Raw genomic sequence first — 20,227 nt, 5'->3', positions numbered from 1 at the left:
CGTGGTGTTCGGAAGAAGGTCAATGGCACAGTCCCAGGGTTGATGTGTGGGTAATCTGGCGGCCTTTTCTTTACTGAAGACCTCTTGGAAATCTTGGTATTCTTTAGGGAGTGTGATTTGGAGCGATGATTCGGGGCTTTCGATAGACGTGGAAAGGCATGGACGGGTTATCGGGCTGCAAAAACAGTTCTCTAGGCAGAAGGTAGACCACCTTTTTAATTCCCCCTCCTTCCATGAAATGTCCGGGTCATGAAGTTGAAGCCAGGGAAGGCCTAGGACCACAGGGTTTGATGGTGAGGAAATAACGAAAAATCTCAGTCTTTCTCTGTGAAATAATCCGATCTGAACCACCATGAGAGGTGTGTGGTGAGTAAGAAGGCCCTCCCCAATGGGTTGATCATTTATGGCAGTGACTTTTAACGGCGGAGCGCATGGGATAGTTGATAGACAGCAACCTGGTCAGTGAGCTCGGCCTATCAGGTTCACTGCTGATCCAGAGTCAACCAGCGCTGTGACGAAAAAACGAGCGTCATTGTGAAGGACGAAGGCAGGAAGAGAAACCTTCGAAACCAGCTTCACGACTTCTCTCTGGGATGTGGCAGGCTTCTCTGGGCATTGGAAGACTCTGTGACCTGGTTGTCCACAGTAGAAGCACAGCTGCATCTGCACACGGCGTTCACGCTCAACCTCAGAAACACGAGACCTCCCCAGTTGCATAGGCTCGGTGACTTCCTCCTTCTGGCTGTGGTATTCCATAGTGCCACGTGGTGAGGAACGAGGTGTGGGGGTGCGAGTACGATGCTGGCGCCGTAGGTTGTCAAGGCAAATAGCAGTGGATATGTACTGGGAGAGAGTAACATCAGTGTCTCTGCACGCCATTTCCGCCTTCAGCTCTCTAGTAAGTCCTTCCCGAAACACCGCTATTAATGCCGCCTCATTCCAGCCTGACTGAGCAGCAAGCGTGCGGAACTTAATAGCAAAATCAGCAGCTGTGTCCGTTCCTTGGCGTAATTCCAGTAATAGGACAGAAATGTCTTTACCTCCTGCCGGATACTCAAACACTTCCCTGATCAGATTCGCGAAGTAATCAGCTGAGGTCTTGACCTGAGGATCCGAATCCCACACAGCCGAAGCCCAATCCAGCGCCTTGCCCGTCAGCAGAGATAAAAGGAATGCGCATCTGACGCTATCGCTGCAGTATACCTCCGGCTGTTGAGAGAAAAAGTTGTCACACTGGCGCAGGAAACCCCGGCATCGATCCGCGGCACCATCAAACTTTTCTGGCAGCGCGAAGCGTGGAATTTCACTGCGCGGAGGCGGAACTGGAGCTGCGGCGGGAGATTGTCGTTGTCGTAGCAGCGCGTTGGTGGCTTTTAACGCCTCCACCTGGTCCTGGTAGAACCGGATCATATGTCTTTGGCGAACTAAGGTTGCACGAGGATCCGCTGGATTCTCTGAAGGCGAAGTATTCCGTAAGGACGCGCTCGAGGCAGGCGTAGTAGAATCCATATGCAGATCTTTATTCACAAAACGGCAGGCAAGAATCGGAATCGATATGGCTAAGCGAAAGGGTCAAAAACTGGAAAATCAAGAACTAGCGAACAGAAACCAAAACCGCAAAACCGAGACTCGTAGAAAACAGAAACAGGCAAAGATCATACACGTAGCAGGCAATCAGGAACAACAAACAAGGCTTGGTACGTAATCCACTAGAGAGAACAATGCTTCGCAGTGAACAATAGGCAGCGTGCTGCTTAAATACCCGAGTAAGACAGGAAGTGAGTTTGCAAATGTCAATATTCGGGTGATGGCTCCCTCTGGTGCTCTGGTTCTGCAAGCATCGTTACAGCCCAGGACCGTTGAGCAGCTAGAATCCTGTTTCAGACCCAAAAAGGACAACATTCCTCTCCCAAAACTCCAGCAGGTGGTGTCCTTAATTCCCAGATACAGACTGTTGTTAAAAGAAGAGGGGATGCTACATAGTGGTAAAAATGTCTCTGTCCCAACTTTTCAAAATGACCTTATTTTTCCTTAAAATTATATAATTCCTTAGTGTAAACATTGTTTTTTTGTGAATAAAATATGAGTTTATGAGATTTGCAAATCATTGCATTTTGTTTTCATTTATATTTTACACAGCGTTCCAACTTTTTTGAAATTGGGGTTGTATTACCAGCTGTATAGTTGGAAACTGTGGCAATTGCAAAAACTTATCTACCTTGTTAAACCTCTACATAACCAGCACAAATTTCTGCCACTCTGGGAGAATTTTTACATTTTCAGGTCATTTTCCTTCATACGGATTAGTGAGAAAACAGTGCAGCCGAGTGAATGGCCTTTATTTAACTTCGTTAATCCACGGACAAATATCATTGTTTGTGTGTTTTACAAACTCTCACAGGAGCTTTTATACAAAATGCATAATGATTATGAGGTCTGATTATATAATGAGCGATAAACCTGACAGGATACAGAGGCAGTATAATTTTTTGTAGAGATGAGAATATAATGATACTGCAGAAATCTACTGAGTAATAAAAATGAAGGTTCATACATATGCAGGTAAAAGTTATGGCTTATTTTCTTAGAAAACCTCTTTATCTAGAAATTTTATAATAATTTAAAACATTGCTGTAGTTCTTGGGTCATTTATCCTGTTGAAAAATTTATTTTAGTAACTGGTTTTAATTCTCATTTACATGTAGGCTGTAGAATGCTTACAGATGTTTACACAGATTGTTTCTGCAATGCACATTATACCAGATGCTTTGTTTTGACCATCTGATCTTTAATAATAACATCACTTATCTCGTAATTGGTTTTAATATAATATTATAATTAGAAGAGCTTCTTAATTCTAGATTTGCTTCTTTAGATGTTAACTCAGTTTTTTCTATATTCTCTATTTTGTTTAGACTGCAGTATAACAGAGGAAGGATACACTGCTCTGGCTGAAGCTCTGAAATCATCTCACCTGATAGAGCTGGATCTCAGAGGGAACGACCCTGGAGCATCAGGAGTGAAGCTGCTCACTGATGTACAAAAGAATCTAAGCTGCAAATTAAAGACACTGAAGTGATTCTAAAGTGACCACAATTAATTTAATAGCAAACATAAATTAATACTATGCAACAAACCTTCATAGTTTCTTTGGGAAAGAATGAGTTAAAATTAAGTATATAATTGACTGCAGTTAACAGTTTATTTATCATTTTTTCAGTGTGTTACATACAACAGGTCATTTCATTTAAATTTAAAGAAAAGTAATCACAAAATAAGTAAGAGCAGCCATACTGTTCTCATCAATATGTGTCATTATTCTGGAAACACCAAATAAAACATTTCCTTTCTGCAGGTTGTTGAAAAGTTCTGCTGCACAGGATGCCTGTATTTGACTAAATTCAGTTTTAACTACACACCATTTACTCCTAAAAGAGCTGGATCTGAGCAGGAAGAAACCAGGAGACTCTGGAGTGAAGCAGCTCTCTGCTCTAATGAAAGACTCAGACTGTAAATTTCAGAAAAAAGTAACTATTATTATTTATGCTTTACTATCAGTTGAGTTTTACTAACAAAAGTAAGTAGTGAGACCTGCCATTATTTATGCACCAAGCAGTGGCAATTGGTGCTAAAATTATTTTATTTTTATTTTTATTTATTTTAATTTATAAACAAATTTAGAATCAAACTGTTATTAATGCAGGACTGTAAATAACCATTTATCAGGTGATTAAGTATCATTACTGTACAAAAGGCCACACTTAAATGACATTGGCTCCCTCTGCCAGACATTTTATGCTACTGTGTTTGAATGTATATTGTATCATCCGTGAACCACGTGACTTATTCTTGTAATTTCATTGGTGCAAGTCAGCCAAACTAGCTATCACTTATATCATTTACATGTACCAAGGCTAATAAGTTTCGCAGAAGTTAGGTTGATCGTCGCTAGTATCTGGTCCAATTCTAATAGTTTTGTTCATATCGTGTGCGTACATATAAAAAGTAAGTAGCTAAATACTTCCTTAATCTTGTAGTTGTTAGATTTGATACCTGTGTTATTTTGCACTACTAAATGTTTGTTTATCCTCTAAAGTATCATTCAGTGAGCACAGAATCTCAACTGCAATATCAATATACAAACACACCAGTGCGGATTGGGACGAAGCCGAAAAACTGCAGTTCATTCATAAATGCTGTGTTCAATAATGATCATAAATGCCGGGATATAAAAAAGAAAAATCCATCATTTGAGTAGACTTATTAAAGAAATATTACACCATTAAATCACTTATCACATATTAATTTACATATAATTATTTAAACTTTCTGTACTAATATTTTACATTAAGTTGTTTCACTTCTTTAACCAATTTTTGTTTTATTTTACTTAATGACTGAAAATTCAGATGGTGAGTTCAAAATCTCCACCAAATTCAAGACTTTTAACCTCTAAGCTAAAGAAACCTTACAAAGGAAAACTCCGCTCTCAAACAAACAGAAGATGATTTACAAACACAAAGAGCAATGTGAGAGAAAACACAGAGGTCTGACAAATAAATGTACAGTGGTAGACTGTCAGGGTCAGCAAGGCCTTCTCTGCTGGCCTAAACAGCAGTGATCTGAATCACTGACTTTCATTTTAATATATTTAATATATTTTTCCATGAATGTGTATTAAATTATTCCGAATAGTCTATTGTCTACATTTCATAGCTTTTCTCTCGGTTGCGCTGCTTCCAGTAGTGTGTATTTATGATAAGTAGATGAGTATTTATCCAATCATATTTCAGCTAGTGGCTGACATCATGTGTTGCCCGGCTCTAAGACCTTCAGAATTAATAGTACAGGTGCTCCTAGCTTAAAATAAGTGGCAATGAAACTGTTTCATTAACCAATCAGATTTCGAGTTGGCATCACTGGGGCCATCTAGCAGGCATACGATTACGTCAGCAATTTCACGTCTTTTGATTGGATAATTGGAGTAGTCAGAGGCACAAACTAAATAAAAAAAAAAAATATATATATATATATATATATATATATATATATATATATATATATATATATACACTATATTGCCAAAAGTATTCGCTCATCCATCCAAATAATCAGAATCAGGTGTTCCAATCACTTCCATGGCCACAGGTGTATAAAATCAAGCACCTAGGCATGCAGACTGTTTTTACAAACATTTGTGAAAGAATGGGTCGCTCTCAGGAGCTCAGTGAATTCCAGCGTGGAACTGTGATAGGATGCCACCTGTGCAACAAATCCAGTCGTGAAATTTCCTCACTCCTAAATATTCCACAGTCAACTGTCAGCTGTATTATAAGAACGTGGAAGTGTTTGGGAATGACAGCAACTCAGCCACGAAGTGGTAGGCCACGTAAACTGACGGAGCGGGGTCAGCGGATGCTGAGGCGCATAGTGCGAAGAGGTCGCCAACTTTCTGCAGAGTCAATCGCTACAGACCTCCAAACTTCATGTGGCCTTCAGATTAGCTCAAGAACAGTGCGCAGAGAGCTTCATGGAATGGGTTTCCATGGCCGAGCAGCTGCATCCAAGCCATACATCACCAAGTGCAATGCAAAGCGTCGGATGCAGTGGTGTAAAGCACGCCGCCACTGGACTCTAGAGCAGTGGAGACGCGTTCTCTGGAGTGACGAATCGCGCTTCTCCATCTGGCAATCTGATGGACGAGTCTGGGTTTGGCGGTTGCCAGGAGAACGGTACTTGTCTGACTGCATTGTGCCAAGTGTAAAGTTTGGTGGAGGGGGGATTATGGTGTGGGGTTGTTTTTCAGGAGCTGGGCTTGGCCCCTTAGTTCCAGTGAAAGGAACTCTGAATGCTTCAGCATACCAAGACATTTTGGACAATTCCATGCTCCCAACTTTGTGGGAACAGTTTGGAGCTGGCCCCTTCCTCTTCCAACATGACTGTGCACCAGTGACCAAAGCAAGGTCCATAAAGACATGGATGACAGAGTCTGGTGTGGAGGAACTTGACTGGCCTGCACAGAGTCCTGACCTCAACCCGATAGAACACCTTTGGGATGAATTAGAGCGGAGACTGAGAGCCAGGCCTTCTCGTCCAACATCAGTGTGTGACCTCACAAATGCGCTTCTGGAAGAATGGTCAAAAATTCCCATAAACACACTCCTAAACCTTGTGGACAGCCTTCCCAGAAGAGTTGAAGCTGTTATAGCTGTAAAGGGTGGACTGACGTCATAATGAACCCTATGGATTAGGAATGGGATGTCACTTAAGTTCATATGCGAGTCAAGGCAGGTGAGCGAATACTTTTGGCAATATAGTGTATATAAAATGTCATAATGATGGTATAGAAGTGGATTAATTCAGGAAGGACACCAGTGAAGGCCTAGGTGTGAAATACACGGCCCATCATTGTAAATGTATTATGTAAAATTTGAACCTTCATCATATTTCACATATAAAATCCAATCCAGTCTATCAATATTAACAAATACAAAATTTAATGTATACTTCTTTGTTTGTGAGATATGCAGGCTTTGTTTTTGTTTATTTAGATTTTCTCTCAAATGTGATTTATCCCAATGACTTGAATCTTTTGTTTTTGTTTCCCAGAAAGATCCATTCAGATTCATTCACTGATTTGTTCAGTCATCCTTGTAGCTGTTGTTGTTGTTGTTGTTGTTATTGTTATTGTAATAAAATGTGCATTTACAAAAGTATTGGGGCTTAAAAGCTTTTCAACACATCAGTATTTTGTATAGAATAATAAAGATTTAGTTAGTCAGCTGATTAATGAGCAGGGTTTACTTTTACTCAGAATTCCTCAAAAACTCTAAGATTCCTGTGAAACTAAAAGACTCTGCTATTATCACTGACACAATCCCAAGTCAAAGTGTTTCACTGTTAGGAAATTCTGGAAGCTTCTCTCTTACTGTAGACCAGCAGCTTATCCCTTGCAGTGATCTGATATTTATTGGTGATGATAATATTTTAAAGGATAAATGCAGTAATAGAAATATTAGAAATGTTCTAGAGAGAAATGATCTGCCTGCTCCACAGTGTTCTGGTCGTCTAAATATTGTAGTGGAAATTTTAACAAGTAACATAGATGAATAAGTAACCCTTTAGGAACTTGTGTGTGTGTGGCAAGGAAGATGTTAACCAGGTGGCTGTCAGTACCAGGAGCGACTCTACTCGTGGAATGCAAGAACATCGTATATCTTGTCTTTCTATATGCTATAGCTCCTTTTATGGAAGTGAGATGTACCATTCTACAAGAGTTTCGTGCTGTTGGTCACGTATACATTTGGTTTAGGATGCACCTAAAAATTCTATATAAGGAGGACCCGTGAAAGAGGGCTTTGCCTCTCCGCTGTGTAATTTTATTGCACTGTGTTTGAGATGCCTTTTGTCACGTCAAAATAAAAATTCCTTTCTTATCTCTTTGCTTTAACTTGCACCATTGTGTCCGTGTGTAATTTGTTAATTATTTCAAGTCAGAGTGCAGACTTGCCACCACAATATGAAAACACTAAGTGAATAAAGTATGGTTAATAACAAATAAGTTCTTTATTAACAATAAAGTTAGGGAGGTGTCCTTTAAAATATTCCACAGAATTTTTACCCTGTTAAGGAATTATGTGAACGTTTCTAACTGGATATGGAGAACTCGTGTGAATTTTGTGGAGTAAAGAATCTGAGACTCGTCTTTTCCTTCACTGTGTTTATTAGAGAATATTTTGGACGGATGTTTCTAACTACATTTCCAGGTTGTTTGGAACAGAAACACAAACTGAACTGGAAGATGTCACATACCATCAATTCCAAAATACTACTGATTTTCTTACACAGCTTTTTATTTTGTTCAGTAAATCTCACATTCATATGAGGAAATGAGCTGAAGCTAAGCTAAATTCTGAACAATTTATAAAAGAAGTCAAACAATATGGTGCTAATTTAAATTACATTAAAAACAAAACAGCCAAAAAAAACAACTTATGAGTCACTGTGTCACTTTAATTTTCTCACTTAATATAATGTAAATGAAGTAAAGATGTAAAATGAGATTCTTTACTCCTGGTATAATTTGTTAAATTATGTGTATTATTACTTGTAGTGATCTCTAAATGTTCTAACAATTCAAAATAAATGTTTCAGCCTTTGTTTGTATCTAAACATGAGGAAGATGGCAGCATGCTGGACGGAATTGTGCCTTATAGCTGTCTTTAAACGGAGTGCAGCAGTGGTCCAGGGTCCTTTCACCCCTCTGGTAGGGCAGGTGATGTGCTGGTGAAGTTTAGCACTGTGCATTTGAGGGTGGTGCTGTTTAAAGTCCCCCACCACAATGAGCACAGTATTGTAGCGTCTCCAGGTCGGCTCACTTGCTCATGGGGTCAGTTGCATCCTTCTCAAAAACTCAATTAACCATTATGCAGCTCACAACTGAACTATTTCGCTTATAGTTATTTCATTTTGACTCAACCGACATCCTGTAACTCATGTTACTGTAACTCTAAAACTATCGTTGCTCTGCTCAGCTCGGGCCAACCCCCTCTGCGGTCGGGGGCGTGCGTCTTTTCTTCCCGGCACGACCTCTTCTATCGTCGCCCGACTCGACTCCGATCTTTCTTCGGGACAAGACTTTCACTTTCTTCTGAGACTTTACCGGCAGCTTCAATCGAAAGCTGAAGTCAAAGAACTTTTGTTTGCACCACCGAAACCTTTTTCGTTCCAGCAGAATCTCTTGCTTTCTCCGAGGACGTCGAATCTCCGAACCTCCTTGGTCCACTACATCAGGACTCTTATCAATGAACCAATGCAAGTAAAAGTTACTAATTATTTTAGATCCGCAATTTTAAGCTGAAGCCCCTTTATTAAGGCGAATCCTAATTACCCTGACGATTCTCACACAGTTGTAATCAAAACTCGACTTGAAAGTTGCCATATTTGTTCTCTTCTCTATTTCTTTATCTCTCTCTCTCTCTCTCTCGTTCTGATTTCCTCTGTATTCCCTTCCTTACTCTCTATCTCTCTTTGCCTCCTTATTCTCTCTCTATAGGTCTTATTCTGTCTTTTATGTTATGTGTGTCGTAGTTAGTATGTGTTGTGTGTTTCTGTTTTATTAAATGCATTTTATTCACGAGTGATTGTCTCTGTGCTTTGCTCACAGTTTCGGGGTCCCTGAACATTGCTCTTGCTACGTGCTAAATTACAGCTAGTACTTTATAAAGTAGTTATTCTTTCTTGGCCAGGAAGATAACTTTCCCTGGAATTAATACATAATTAAACTGTCTGTTTGCTGGATGAACAAATCAAATAATTGTGTTATTGATTCTCTGACAGTTAGTTCTAAAACCCCCATTTGAATATTTATAATTAATTATAACCAGTTATAATTACACTTAAATATTTCAATCATTTGCATGTACAGTCATGTACAGTCATTTGGTCTCATTTAGTTCACATAAGGAAGTGTCCTTGTCCACCTGAGGTGGAATATAAATTCCATTGACTGTGAAGCAGTACACACTGAGAGAGCTGTTTATCAGGTCAGTTATCACCAGTGAAGAAATGGATCAGCGTGTGGATTTATTAATATCTGTAAAATCAAACCAGAAAAATGTTCAACACTGTACCCTGTGTCATTTCTCTTATCCATTTATTTGATCACATTTAGTTTAACTGAATAAACACAAGAAATATGAGATAAAAGTAGAATAATCATGAATGATCAGATTAGTGCAGTGGTTTTTCTGTAGAACAGAAACAGATCAGGTCAAAGTTCACTTCTGTTAAATCTGATCCACAAGAAGTTATTAACATGCAGTGATGAGTTACTGTTGGGGTTTAATTCTGATCCTATATTCTGAGGTTATATTCTATGTGTTTCTGTCAATACGATTACCAACATGCTGCTGATTTGATCATTTACATTACTCTCACACTGCACTCTAACACTCTGTGTGTTCAGGTTACTTACATTAGCTCTCCTCCTGAACGATTCAGTATCTCCTCCAGATCACTGACTGAATTTCCCAGTTTATTCCAGCTCAGATTCAGCTCTTTCAGATGTGAGGAGTTTATCTTCAGAGCCTCAGTCAGAGCAGCACAGCCTCTATCTGTTATTCTGCAGTTTATTAACCTGCAGAGAGAAAAGATTTTAGTTTCTTTACTTCACAGAACTAAATGATGAAGGCATGTGTGTAAAATGAGAAGCATAAATATAATAGTAAAGTATTTATCTACATTGTTATTGTGTATTAGAAAAGATGTGTGTATGGTCTGTGAAAAACAACTCTAAAGTGTAATCCTGCATCATTACAAAGATTATTTAAGTTTCATCACATCACTGAGTTCAAATAAATCTCACACTTGATTCACTTCCTACTGAAATCCACTTCCCAGTAGAGCAAAGCACCTCACTGCTATAACTACTGTATACCTCTCACTACTTGTTCCTAATCCCACATCCTCCTCATCACCAGAGTTCAAATAAATCTTTATTTAATCTTTATTACTGATAATAAATCTAATCTAGAGAGCAAGTTAGACACGTTAGTTAGACATTACTAGCTAGGACTGGGAAGAGCTTTGTTCTGGTTAGTGATTTTTATTAGAAAGCTGTTTCATCACATCACTGAGTTACTCACAGCAGTTTCTCCAGTTTACACTCGTGTTTCTTCAGTAGATCACAGAGCTTCTTCACTCCTGAGTCTCCCAGTTCACAATAACTCAGATCCAGCTCTCTGATGTGTGATGGATTTGTACAGAGAGCTGAAGACAAATCAGCACAGGATTTCCCTCTTACACTGTCCCATAGTCTGCAGAAAAGGAAACAGAGTTTAGTCCAACATTAGAGAAAGAAAGGATGTAGAAATGACTGAAGTAAGAACACTAACACATTTCTAATCTCTGCTATTGTTGCTAGCTGCTGTTGAGTTTATTTGTTAGATGTAAGTATGAAGGCTGTGAGGCAGAAGTAAATAGAAATGAAATGTAAAATTGGTGTCAGTCACTGCAGAGAGGTGATTATCAGTTCAGTTAATGTATGATACTGATAGAAGACTTGTTGGCTTGTGGTTAGTTTTCTGGTTTAAACATGAGTGTAGATTTGATATAAACACTGGGTGGGGTGAAATGTGAAAGGGTATGCTCCTCAGTTCCAGTCTGCCTGGTTTAGACTCTGTCTGTTCCTGAAGCTGACTTCTGCTCTGTTCCTGCCTGCTTTGTCTCTGCCTTGATTCTGTTACTGATTCTGGATTATTGGACTGGATTCTGTTACTGATTCTGGATTATTGGACTGGATTCTGTTACTGATTCTGGACTATTGGACTGGATTCTGTTACTGATTCTGCCCAGCCTGCTTTACCTTGGTTTTCGGTTGTTCTATGGTTGTTATCTCTGATCTCTGCCATTTCCAGTGCTTGCCTTTATTAAAGACTCTTATTTTGAACTTTGACTGTGTTCTGCATTTGGCTATGATGTAGGAATGAAGATGGTGATTAAAGTAATATAAGTTTGGATTCTGTCATTTACACACAGCTCAGAAACCAGAATAAAGCTGTGATAAAATATTACTGATGTTCCCTAAAACTCTTTCTGATAACAGATTTCTTGTGATTGAGGTGATTCACTCTGTAACTGGGATGCAGTCCGTTACTCGTGTATCACTCCTCTCCACACCTGGAAGGTAAGAGTGCTCTGGGTTCAACAACTAGGTCTAGAAGCGAAGTGACTTAAGGCCCTTGTACTAATAACTGCAGATCAGAGTCTCTGAGTAAAACAACTTTAGAGAATCGAGTGGAAGAACAAATATCATTTCATTTTATTATCAGTGAATTTTCTATAGAAATGAAATGGTGTATAAAGTAAATTACTATTAGAATATAAGAATAAACAAACAAGAGTGAAGGAGTGTCAACTGTATGGATAAACAACTTAAGAAAATAAATCCCACACTCCAACAGGAATTAAAGAAATGAAGTTGTTATTGAAAATTCACAGAACTAAACATATCAGAATTCAGTCACAAAGTACTGAGTCAAATAAAATAAAAATCTAATAGTAATCAATTGGAGCTAAGCCAAGTTCATTCAAGTCCTCATCATAGTCATTAGTATAAACTGGGACCAGACACTTATAGGTATGTACGTAGACCACACTGAACAGTACTACTAAGGTAAACAAATAAATAAACAAACAAACAAAAACAGAGAGAAAAAAACATTGCAGGCCTGAGTGATGCCTGTGAGCGTTGTGGTGTGAAGCTACCTCACCCCTACTGCTAAACTGAGATAAACAAAAACTGTCCTCACAGTCACTACACAGTCCTGATACCACAATCAAACCCTGGACGATCCGTAAAGGTTAACTGGACATATACTCGGTGATCCACCAACAAATATGACCCTTTCTCCTTGCCTCTAAAGCACAAAATATTCAGCTTGTTCCTCCCTTGTGCTTTCTCACACCAGTAATATCTGACACAAGTCCCGCCCCCCAACCAATCACAATATCAGAAACAAACTAAACAGATAATTTCCTTTCCTCAAACAAAACTGAAGCCATATAATTCTCAGAACAACATTGACAATTTCAAAGTCAAGTGCTTTTACATACCTAAGAAAAAATTCATACACACACAAAAAAAAAAAAAAAACAACAACACAATGTTGTGATGTTCCCTCATGTCCAAATGGTCTACACTCTGTAAATGTGGTGATGTGGTCAGAAGAACACGCTGCTTGACCTTGTGTAATAATCTAATAAAAAGTCCATGTGACATTTTGTCCTGTGTTTCGTTGTTCCTCACGCTCCTCTACAATAATTACAACTTAATGCTCCTGTTTACGTGATCAGTTCAGACTCTTAGACACAGAAAAACAGAAGAGAACATCTTCCTTATTCAGAGGAGGAAGTGTAGAGCTGATTAAGTTGAAATGTTTATTACACTCACATGTGTAATGTACTGATTATGTGTCAGTCACTGCAGATAGGTGATTATCAGTTCAGTACAGAGACAATGTATGTTACTGTTAGAAGTCTTGTTGTCTTGTGCTTTGTTTTCTGGTTTAAACCCCGATATAAAGCACTGAGAATGAAATGAAATCCACTTCCCAGTAGAGCAAAGCACCTCACTGCTATAACTACTGTATACCTCTCACTACTTGTTCCTAATCCCACATCTCCTCATCACCAGAGTTCAAATAAATCTTTATTTAATCTTTATTACTGATAATAAATCTAATCTAGAGAGCAAGTTAGACACGTTAGTTAGACATTACTAGCTAGGACTGGGAAGAGCTTTGTTCTGGTTAGTGATTTTTATTAGAAAGCTGTTTCATCACATCACTGAGTTACTCACCGCAGTTTCTCCAGTTTACACTCGTGTTTCTTCAGTAGATCACAGAGCTTCTTCACTCCTGAGTCTCCCAGTTCACACTCTCTCAGATCCAGCTCTCTGATGTGTGATGGATTTGTACAGAGAGCTGAAGACAAATCAGCACAGGATTTCCCTCTTACACTCCTCCATAGTCTGCAGAAAAGGAAACAGAGTTTAGTCCAACATTAGAGAAAGAAAGGATGTAGAAATGACTGAAGTAAGAACATTAACACATTTCTAAACTCTGCTATTGTTGCTAGCTGCTGTGGTGTTTATTTGTTATTTGTTAGATCTGCTTATCTAGCTTTTTATCTCCCTAACCCTCCATTTCTCCCTTTACTCATCTATCTATCTATCTATCTATCTATCTATCTATCTATCTATCTATCTATCTATCTATCTATCTATCTATCTATCTATCTATCTTTTTTTATTGTTAATATATGAACATTACAGAACCAACAGTACACAAAACTTCTTTAGCTAGTCACATTATAAGTTATAGTCTTTTAGGAAAGGATAATCGTTTACATTAAATCTCTTACATAATTGCTAATCCAAATGAATAAAACAATAACTAAATATTAGCTAAATTTACATAGATTGATATGCACATGTGTACAATAAAAAAAATAAAAATAAATATAGTTGCAAGCAACAATCAGGCCCAAGCAATGGCGCCATTGCCACCCAGGTGCACCAGACACATCGGGCACAATGGGTACATGCATTTAAAGGGGAAATACCAAAAGGACAAAAGTGACAATTTGGGTCTAATGAAAGTGATCACAGCAATGTCCACTCATGGTAAAAAAAAACTGACTCTCCCTCTAAACTATATAAGGAAAAAAGTGACAGTTTGGGTGTAATGAAACAGATCATAGCGATGTCCAGTGATGTCAAAAAGGACAATGACTCTCCCTCTAATCTACAGTATCTCACAAAAGTGATTACACCTCTCACATTTCAACAACCATTTTATTATATGTTCTCAAGGGACAATACTATAGCAAAGAAAATTGGATATATTTTAGAGTAGTCAATGTGCAGCTTGTATAGCAGTACAGATTTACTGTCCTTTAATAATAATTCAACATGAAGACTTTATTGTCTAAATAACTGGCAACGAAAATGAGTACACCCTAAGTGAACATGTCAAAGCTGTGTCCAAAGTGTCAATATTTTATGTGAGCAGCATTGTTATCTAGCACAGCCTCAATCCTCCTGGCCATGGAATTCATCAGAGCCACACATGTTGTTGCTGGGATCCTCTTCCACTCCTCCATAATGATATAACAGAGCTGCTGGATGTTAGACACATGGTACTTCTCCCCCTTCTTCGTGAGGATGCCCCACAGGTGCTCAATAGGGTTCAGGTCTGGAGACATACTTGGCCACTCCATCACCTTCACTTTCAGCTTCCTCAGCATGGTAGTTGTCATCTTGGCGGTGTGTTTGGGCTCGTTATCATGGTGGAAAATTGCTGTTTGGCCCAGTTTTTGAAGGGAGGCCATCATGTTCTGCTTCAGAATGCTGGAATCTATGTCTCCCTCAATGAACCGCAGCCCCCCAGTACCAGCAGCTCACATGCAGCCCCAGACCATGATGCTACCATCACCATGCTTAACTGTAGGCAAGAGACAATTTTCTTGGTACTCCTCACCAGGGCATCACCACACATGCTGGACACCATCTGACCCCAACAAGTTTATCTTGGTCTCATCAGACCACAGGACATGGTTCCAGTAATTCATGTTCTTGGACAAGTTGTCTTCAGCAAACTGTTTGTGGGCTTTCTTGTGAGCCAGCTTCAGAAGAGGCTTTCTTCTGGGATGACAGCCATGGAAACCAACTTGTTGCAGTGTGCGGCGTATGGTCTGAGCACTGACGAGCTGACCTCTCGCTTCTGCAACCTCTGAAGCAATGCTGGCCGCACTTATGCATTTATTTTTCAAAGGCAGCTTCTGCACCTGACGCATAGCACGAGGACTCAACTTCATTGATTGACCCTTGCGAGGTCTGTTCCGAGTGGAACCTGTCTTGGAAAACCCTCTGTAATGACCCTGGCCACTGTACTGTAACTCAGTTTCAGGGTGTTACACATCATCTTGTAGCCTAACCCATCTTTGTGGAGAGTAACAATTCTAATTCTCAAATCCTCTGAGAGTTCTTTACCATGAGGTGCCATGTTGATCATCCAGTGGTCAGTATGAGTGAATTGTTCTCAAAGCACCATATTTTAAATGCTCTATAAGATACACAAATTTGTATGGTCCTATCAAGCTGACAAACACATGAACATGATTAATAGGACATGTGACTTTGCACTGTTAAATGATATACAGCTTTTATCACTTAGGGTGTACTCACTTTTGTTGCCAGCTATTTTGACAATAATGGCTGTATGTTGAGTTATTTTCAGAGGACAGTAAATCTATACTGCTATACAAGCTGCACATTGACTACTCTAAAATATTTCCAAGTTTCATTTTCATAGTATTGTCCCTTGAGAAGATATAATAAAATGTTCGTATGTATAGTAACTGTATATTACTATATCAGTTTTATATATATATATATATATATATATATATATATATATATATATACATATATATATATATACACAGTATATATCTATGTAGAGTCACCCAGAAAAATGTCTACACATTTCAGGAAAAGAAAAATTTGTATAAATATTTTATTACTAAATATATTGCTATACGTTATAGATTGATTTATATGATGATATTATGATAATATTATGATAATATTATTAATATTATACTAATATAATTTACATTATTATTGTTCTTTTCCTAAAGTGTATATACATTTTTGGTTGACTCTGTATATATAAATTGTGAACATGAAGCCATATTTTAAAAAAATAATAATAATAATAATAATAAAGGGGAAAGAGCCTCTAGTGGACATAGTCTAGTACTGCAGGAGTCAGGCCAAAACCATGTCTAGTCAATGGACTGAGAAATGTAAAAATTTGTTGTGAGCCATTTGAGCATCACAAAATCATGAAACTAAGCAGAATTACTCACAACCAGTTGTTCTTTCTATGTAAAATGTTTTGAAACATTAGGCCTTTCCACTGTTAAGATATAAGAACATTAATTTTCTTCTATTATGTCCTCACAATAGCAACAACATTCACAATATCACAAATTCCTTCACAGTTTCACATCAGCCATGTCCTGACATTATTCTGACCGATTTTCAACCAAATCAGGTGAAAGGAAGGGAAAACATTAGAGATTTCTAAAAGTGACACACTTCCTGCTGCCAGTTGGTGGCGCTATGACTGACACTCACAGTAGTCATGTCCCTGTGATCAGCTTTCTTCTCTTAACATAAAGTTGAGGTTTGATGTACATCATTCAATATACACCGAAGTTATTAGCCACTTCCTGTTTCCTTTTTTTCGCCATAAGTTTAAGGGCTCCTCACGGCTGAACCGTTTGAGATATCAGAAATCCCTCATCAATTTTAGATCCTCAATGTCTTCAGATCATATTGGACCCTGTTTGGTCAAAATCATACAAATCCCCTAGGAGGAGTATATCAAATTCTAATGGGTGCATTTTTCAAACATCCCAAAATAACTGACTTCCTGTTAAGCAGATCCCATGACAGGTGGATGAACGTCATTTTGCTCAATGAGATCTAAATGTATACCGGCTCTCATGCATATGTGCGAAAGTGAATATGAGCTGTGCAGCTATATTTCTGACAAAGTTCCAGGGGGCGCTGTGACAGCCCTGTGCCACGCCCGGGGACCAGCCACACTGGACTTTCTCATAAACATTTACACTCTCTATGGGAAATATTTTGGAACATTAGGCCTTTCCACTCGTAAGATATGAGAAGATTCATTTTCTTCTATTATGTTCTCATGTAAATCATCGCCATAGTAACACAATTCAAGGTATCAAAAATGCCTTCACAGTTTCACATCAGCCATGTCTTGTCATTATTCTGACTGATTTTGAACCAAATCAGGTGAAAGTAAGGGACAAAATATTAGAGATTTCAAAAAGTGACACACTTCCTGCTGCCAGTTGGTGGCGCTATGACCGAGACTCACAGTTGTCATATCAGTGTGATCAGCTTTCAATGCTTAACATAATCCTAAGGTTTCATGTAGATCACTTAATGTACACAGAAGTTATTAGCCACTTCCTGTTTTTTTTTTTATTCGCCATAAGTTTAAGGTCTTCTCACGGCTGAACCGTTTGAGATCAAAAATCCCTCATCAATTTTGCATTATCAATGTCTTGAGATCATATTAGCCTGGGTTTGGTGGCGGTTGTATCAATGTCTTGAGATCATTTTAGCCTGGGTTTGGTGGCGGTTGTATCAATGTCTTGAGATCATATTAGCCTGGGTTTGGTGGCGGTTGTATCAATGTCTTGAGATCATATTAGCCTGGGTTTGGTGGCGGTTGTATCAATTCCCTAGGAGGAGTATTTCAAATTCCATTGGGTGCGTTTTGCAAACAACTCAAAATAACTGACTTCCTGTGGATTAGACTTAATGACATGCAGTGTGAAAATTGTTCAGTTCAGTGAGATCTAATTGTGTACCAAGTTTTACATTGATACGTGCAAGTGTGTATCAGCTATGCAGCAAGATTTTCCAGGGGGCACTGTGACGGGTGTGTGCCACGCCCATGGCCGAGCCACGGTGACGTCCTAATGGCCGCAGATTCCAACCTGTCTGCTGATTTTCAAGAGTTTTTGAGCACATTAAGACCCCCAAAAGTGCCCGGATGATTGAAAAAAGAAAATTAAAAATAATAAAAAATTTAAGAAATTAAAAAAAAAAAAGAAATATAGTTGCAAGCAATGATGATTGGGCCCAAGCAACACCACCGAGGCGCACCAGACACAGTGGGCACAGTGGGAGCTAGTGCTTGGGCCCTAACAATAATTATAATAAATAAAAAAGTAATATTAAAAATAATAAATGATTAGACAAAAAAATCACAATAATAAAATAAAATAAAATAAAATAAGATAAAACACTAGGGGATTACATAGAGCATAGGTTATATTCAGTTAACAGATTATCAAGTTTTTGTGCCTGGGGGCTTTTAATAAATTTCAGGCAAGTTATGAACAAAAGGATATCATTTTTCAGTCCTATCCACACTGGGGGTGATCTGGAAAATCTGCATTTGTGTATGTAATATTTAGTAATTAGCATGAAATTATTAACAATAAATTATATATTTTTGTTGCCCATTATTAAACCCTGCTGAATTCCTTGGAAGGAGAAAGAGTCCACATGTATGTGTTTTGATCTTAACCACTGATTTAGTGACTTCCATATTTTCTTGACTGTCTTACACTCATAAAACAAATGTTCAGTGGTTCCTAACATGGTGTTACATATATAGCATGTATTGACTGTCAGTTTAAATCTTTTTCTAAGCAGTTTGTTGGATGGATAGATGCCATTGAACACTTTAAAATGTACTTCTTTATATTTTGGGGGAATTGGACATTTTAAATACTTGGTTCTGATATATGACAAATCACATTTGGGAAGGTCTTTAAACATGAGAGTAGTTCTTGTCAAACAGAGATAAAGAATATTGGTCAAAGTATTTCTAAGAAAAATATTATTGCATTCTCTGTCTCTACACCATTAATGTACAATTTTGGAAGCCTAGGGTTCGGAGTATTTTCCCAGTCATTTGTAATTAGATGGAAAAGTGCACCTTTGAGTTAGTCTGGTGTAATCTTTTAGAGAGAGATCAACATTGTATGTACTAATAAAATCTTCATGATGTAACAGCTTCCCATTTCCATCGAGCAGGTGCACAATCCACCATATTTTTTTTCCATAAATTCCTCCATAAATATTGATTTCCTTCTCCACAGTACAAGTCTATTATTCCAAAGTGGAAAATTGTGAGGGCTGAAATTATGTTTGAAAATGATTTTCCAGTATAATAAGATCTGTTTGTGGAAAGCCGAGAGTTTAACAGGCAGCTTGGATATATCGAAGTCACATTTCAATAGAAATTCAATACCACCTAGAGTATCAAACACCATAGTGGGCAGGGAGAACCATGGTTGGTTGCCTTTCCTCAAACAAAACTGAAGCCATTTAATTCTCAGAACAATATTGACAATTTCAAAGTCAAGTGCTTTTACATACCTAAGAAAAAATTCATACACACAAAAAAGAAACAAAAAAACAACAACACAATGTTGTGATGTTCCCTCATGTCCAAATGGTCTACACTCTGTAAATGTGGTGATGTGGTCAGAAGAACACGCTGCTTGACCTTGTGTAATAATCTAATAAAAAGTCCATGTGACATTTTGTCCTGTGTTTCGTTGTTCCTCACGCTCCTCTACAATAATTACAACTTAATGCTCCTGTTTACGTGATCAGTTCAGACTCTTAGACACAGAAAAACAGAAGAGAACATCTTCCTTATTCAGAGGAGGAAGTGTAGAGCTGATTAAGTTGAAATGTTTATTACACTCACATGTGTAATGTACTGATTATGTGTCAGTCACTGCAGATAGGTGATTATCAGTTCAGTACAGAGACAATGTATGTTACTGTTAGAAGACTTGTTGTCTTGTGCTTTGTTTTCTGGTTTAAACCCCGATATAAAGCACTGAGAATGAAATGAAATCCACTTCCCAGTAGAGCAAAGCACCTCACTGCTATAACTACTGTATACCTCTCACTACTTGTTCCTAATCCCACATCCTCCTCATCACCAGAGTTCAAATAAATCTTTATTTAATCTTTATTACTGATAATAAATCTAATCTAGAGAGCAAGTTAGACACGTTAGTTAGACATTACTAG

At 38.2% G+C, this 20,227-nt stretch overlaps 1 protein-coding gene across 1 annotated transcript in view; it reads right to left on the bottom strand.

Annotated features, from left to right (window-relative positions):
- Positions 1 to 2,902: 2,902 nt before the first annotated feature.
- Positions 2,903 to 20,227, bottom strand: part of LOC131351568 (NACHT, LRR and PYD domains-containing protein 3-like) — a 65,534-nt gene continuing 48,209 nt past the window's right edge. The window contains exons 15-18 of the mRNA XM_058386986.1: positions 13,361 to 13,531; positions 10,647 to 10,817; positions 9,977 to 10,138; positions 2,903 to 3,054 (exon numbers count right to left, since the gene is read on the bottom strand). Of these exons, the coding sequence (XP_058242969.1) occupies positions 3,030 to 3,054; positions 9,977 to 10,138; positions 10,647 to 10,817; positions 13,361 to 13,531 (529 nt within the window). The 3' untranslated portion in view covers positions 2,903 to 3,029. The remainder of the gene's footprint in view (positions 3,055 to 9,976; positions 10,139 to 10,646; positions 10,818 to 13,360; positions 13,532 to 20,227) is intronic.

Source organism: Hemibagrus wyckioides, linkage group LG04 (genome assembly GCF_019097595.1).
Source record: "Hemibagrus wyckioides isolate EC202008001 linkage group LG04, SWU_Hwy_1.0, whole genome shotgun sequence".
NCBI classification, from domain to species: Eukaryota; Metazoa; Chordata; class Actinopteri; order Siluriformes; family Bagridae; genus Hemibagrus; species Hemibagrus wyckioides.
The sequence above is the reverse complement of the archived record's forward strand: the minus strand, read 5'-3'. Positions and strand labels throughout refer to the sequence as shown.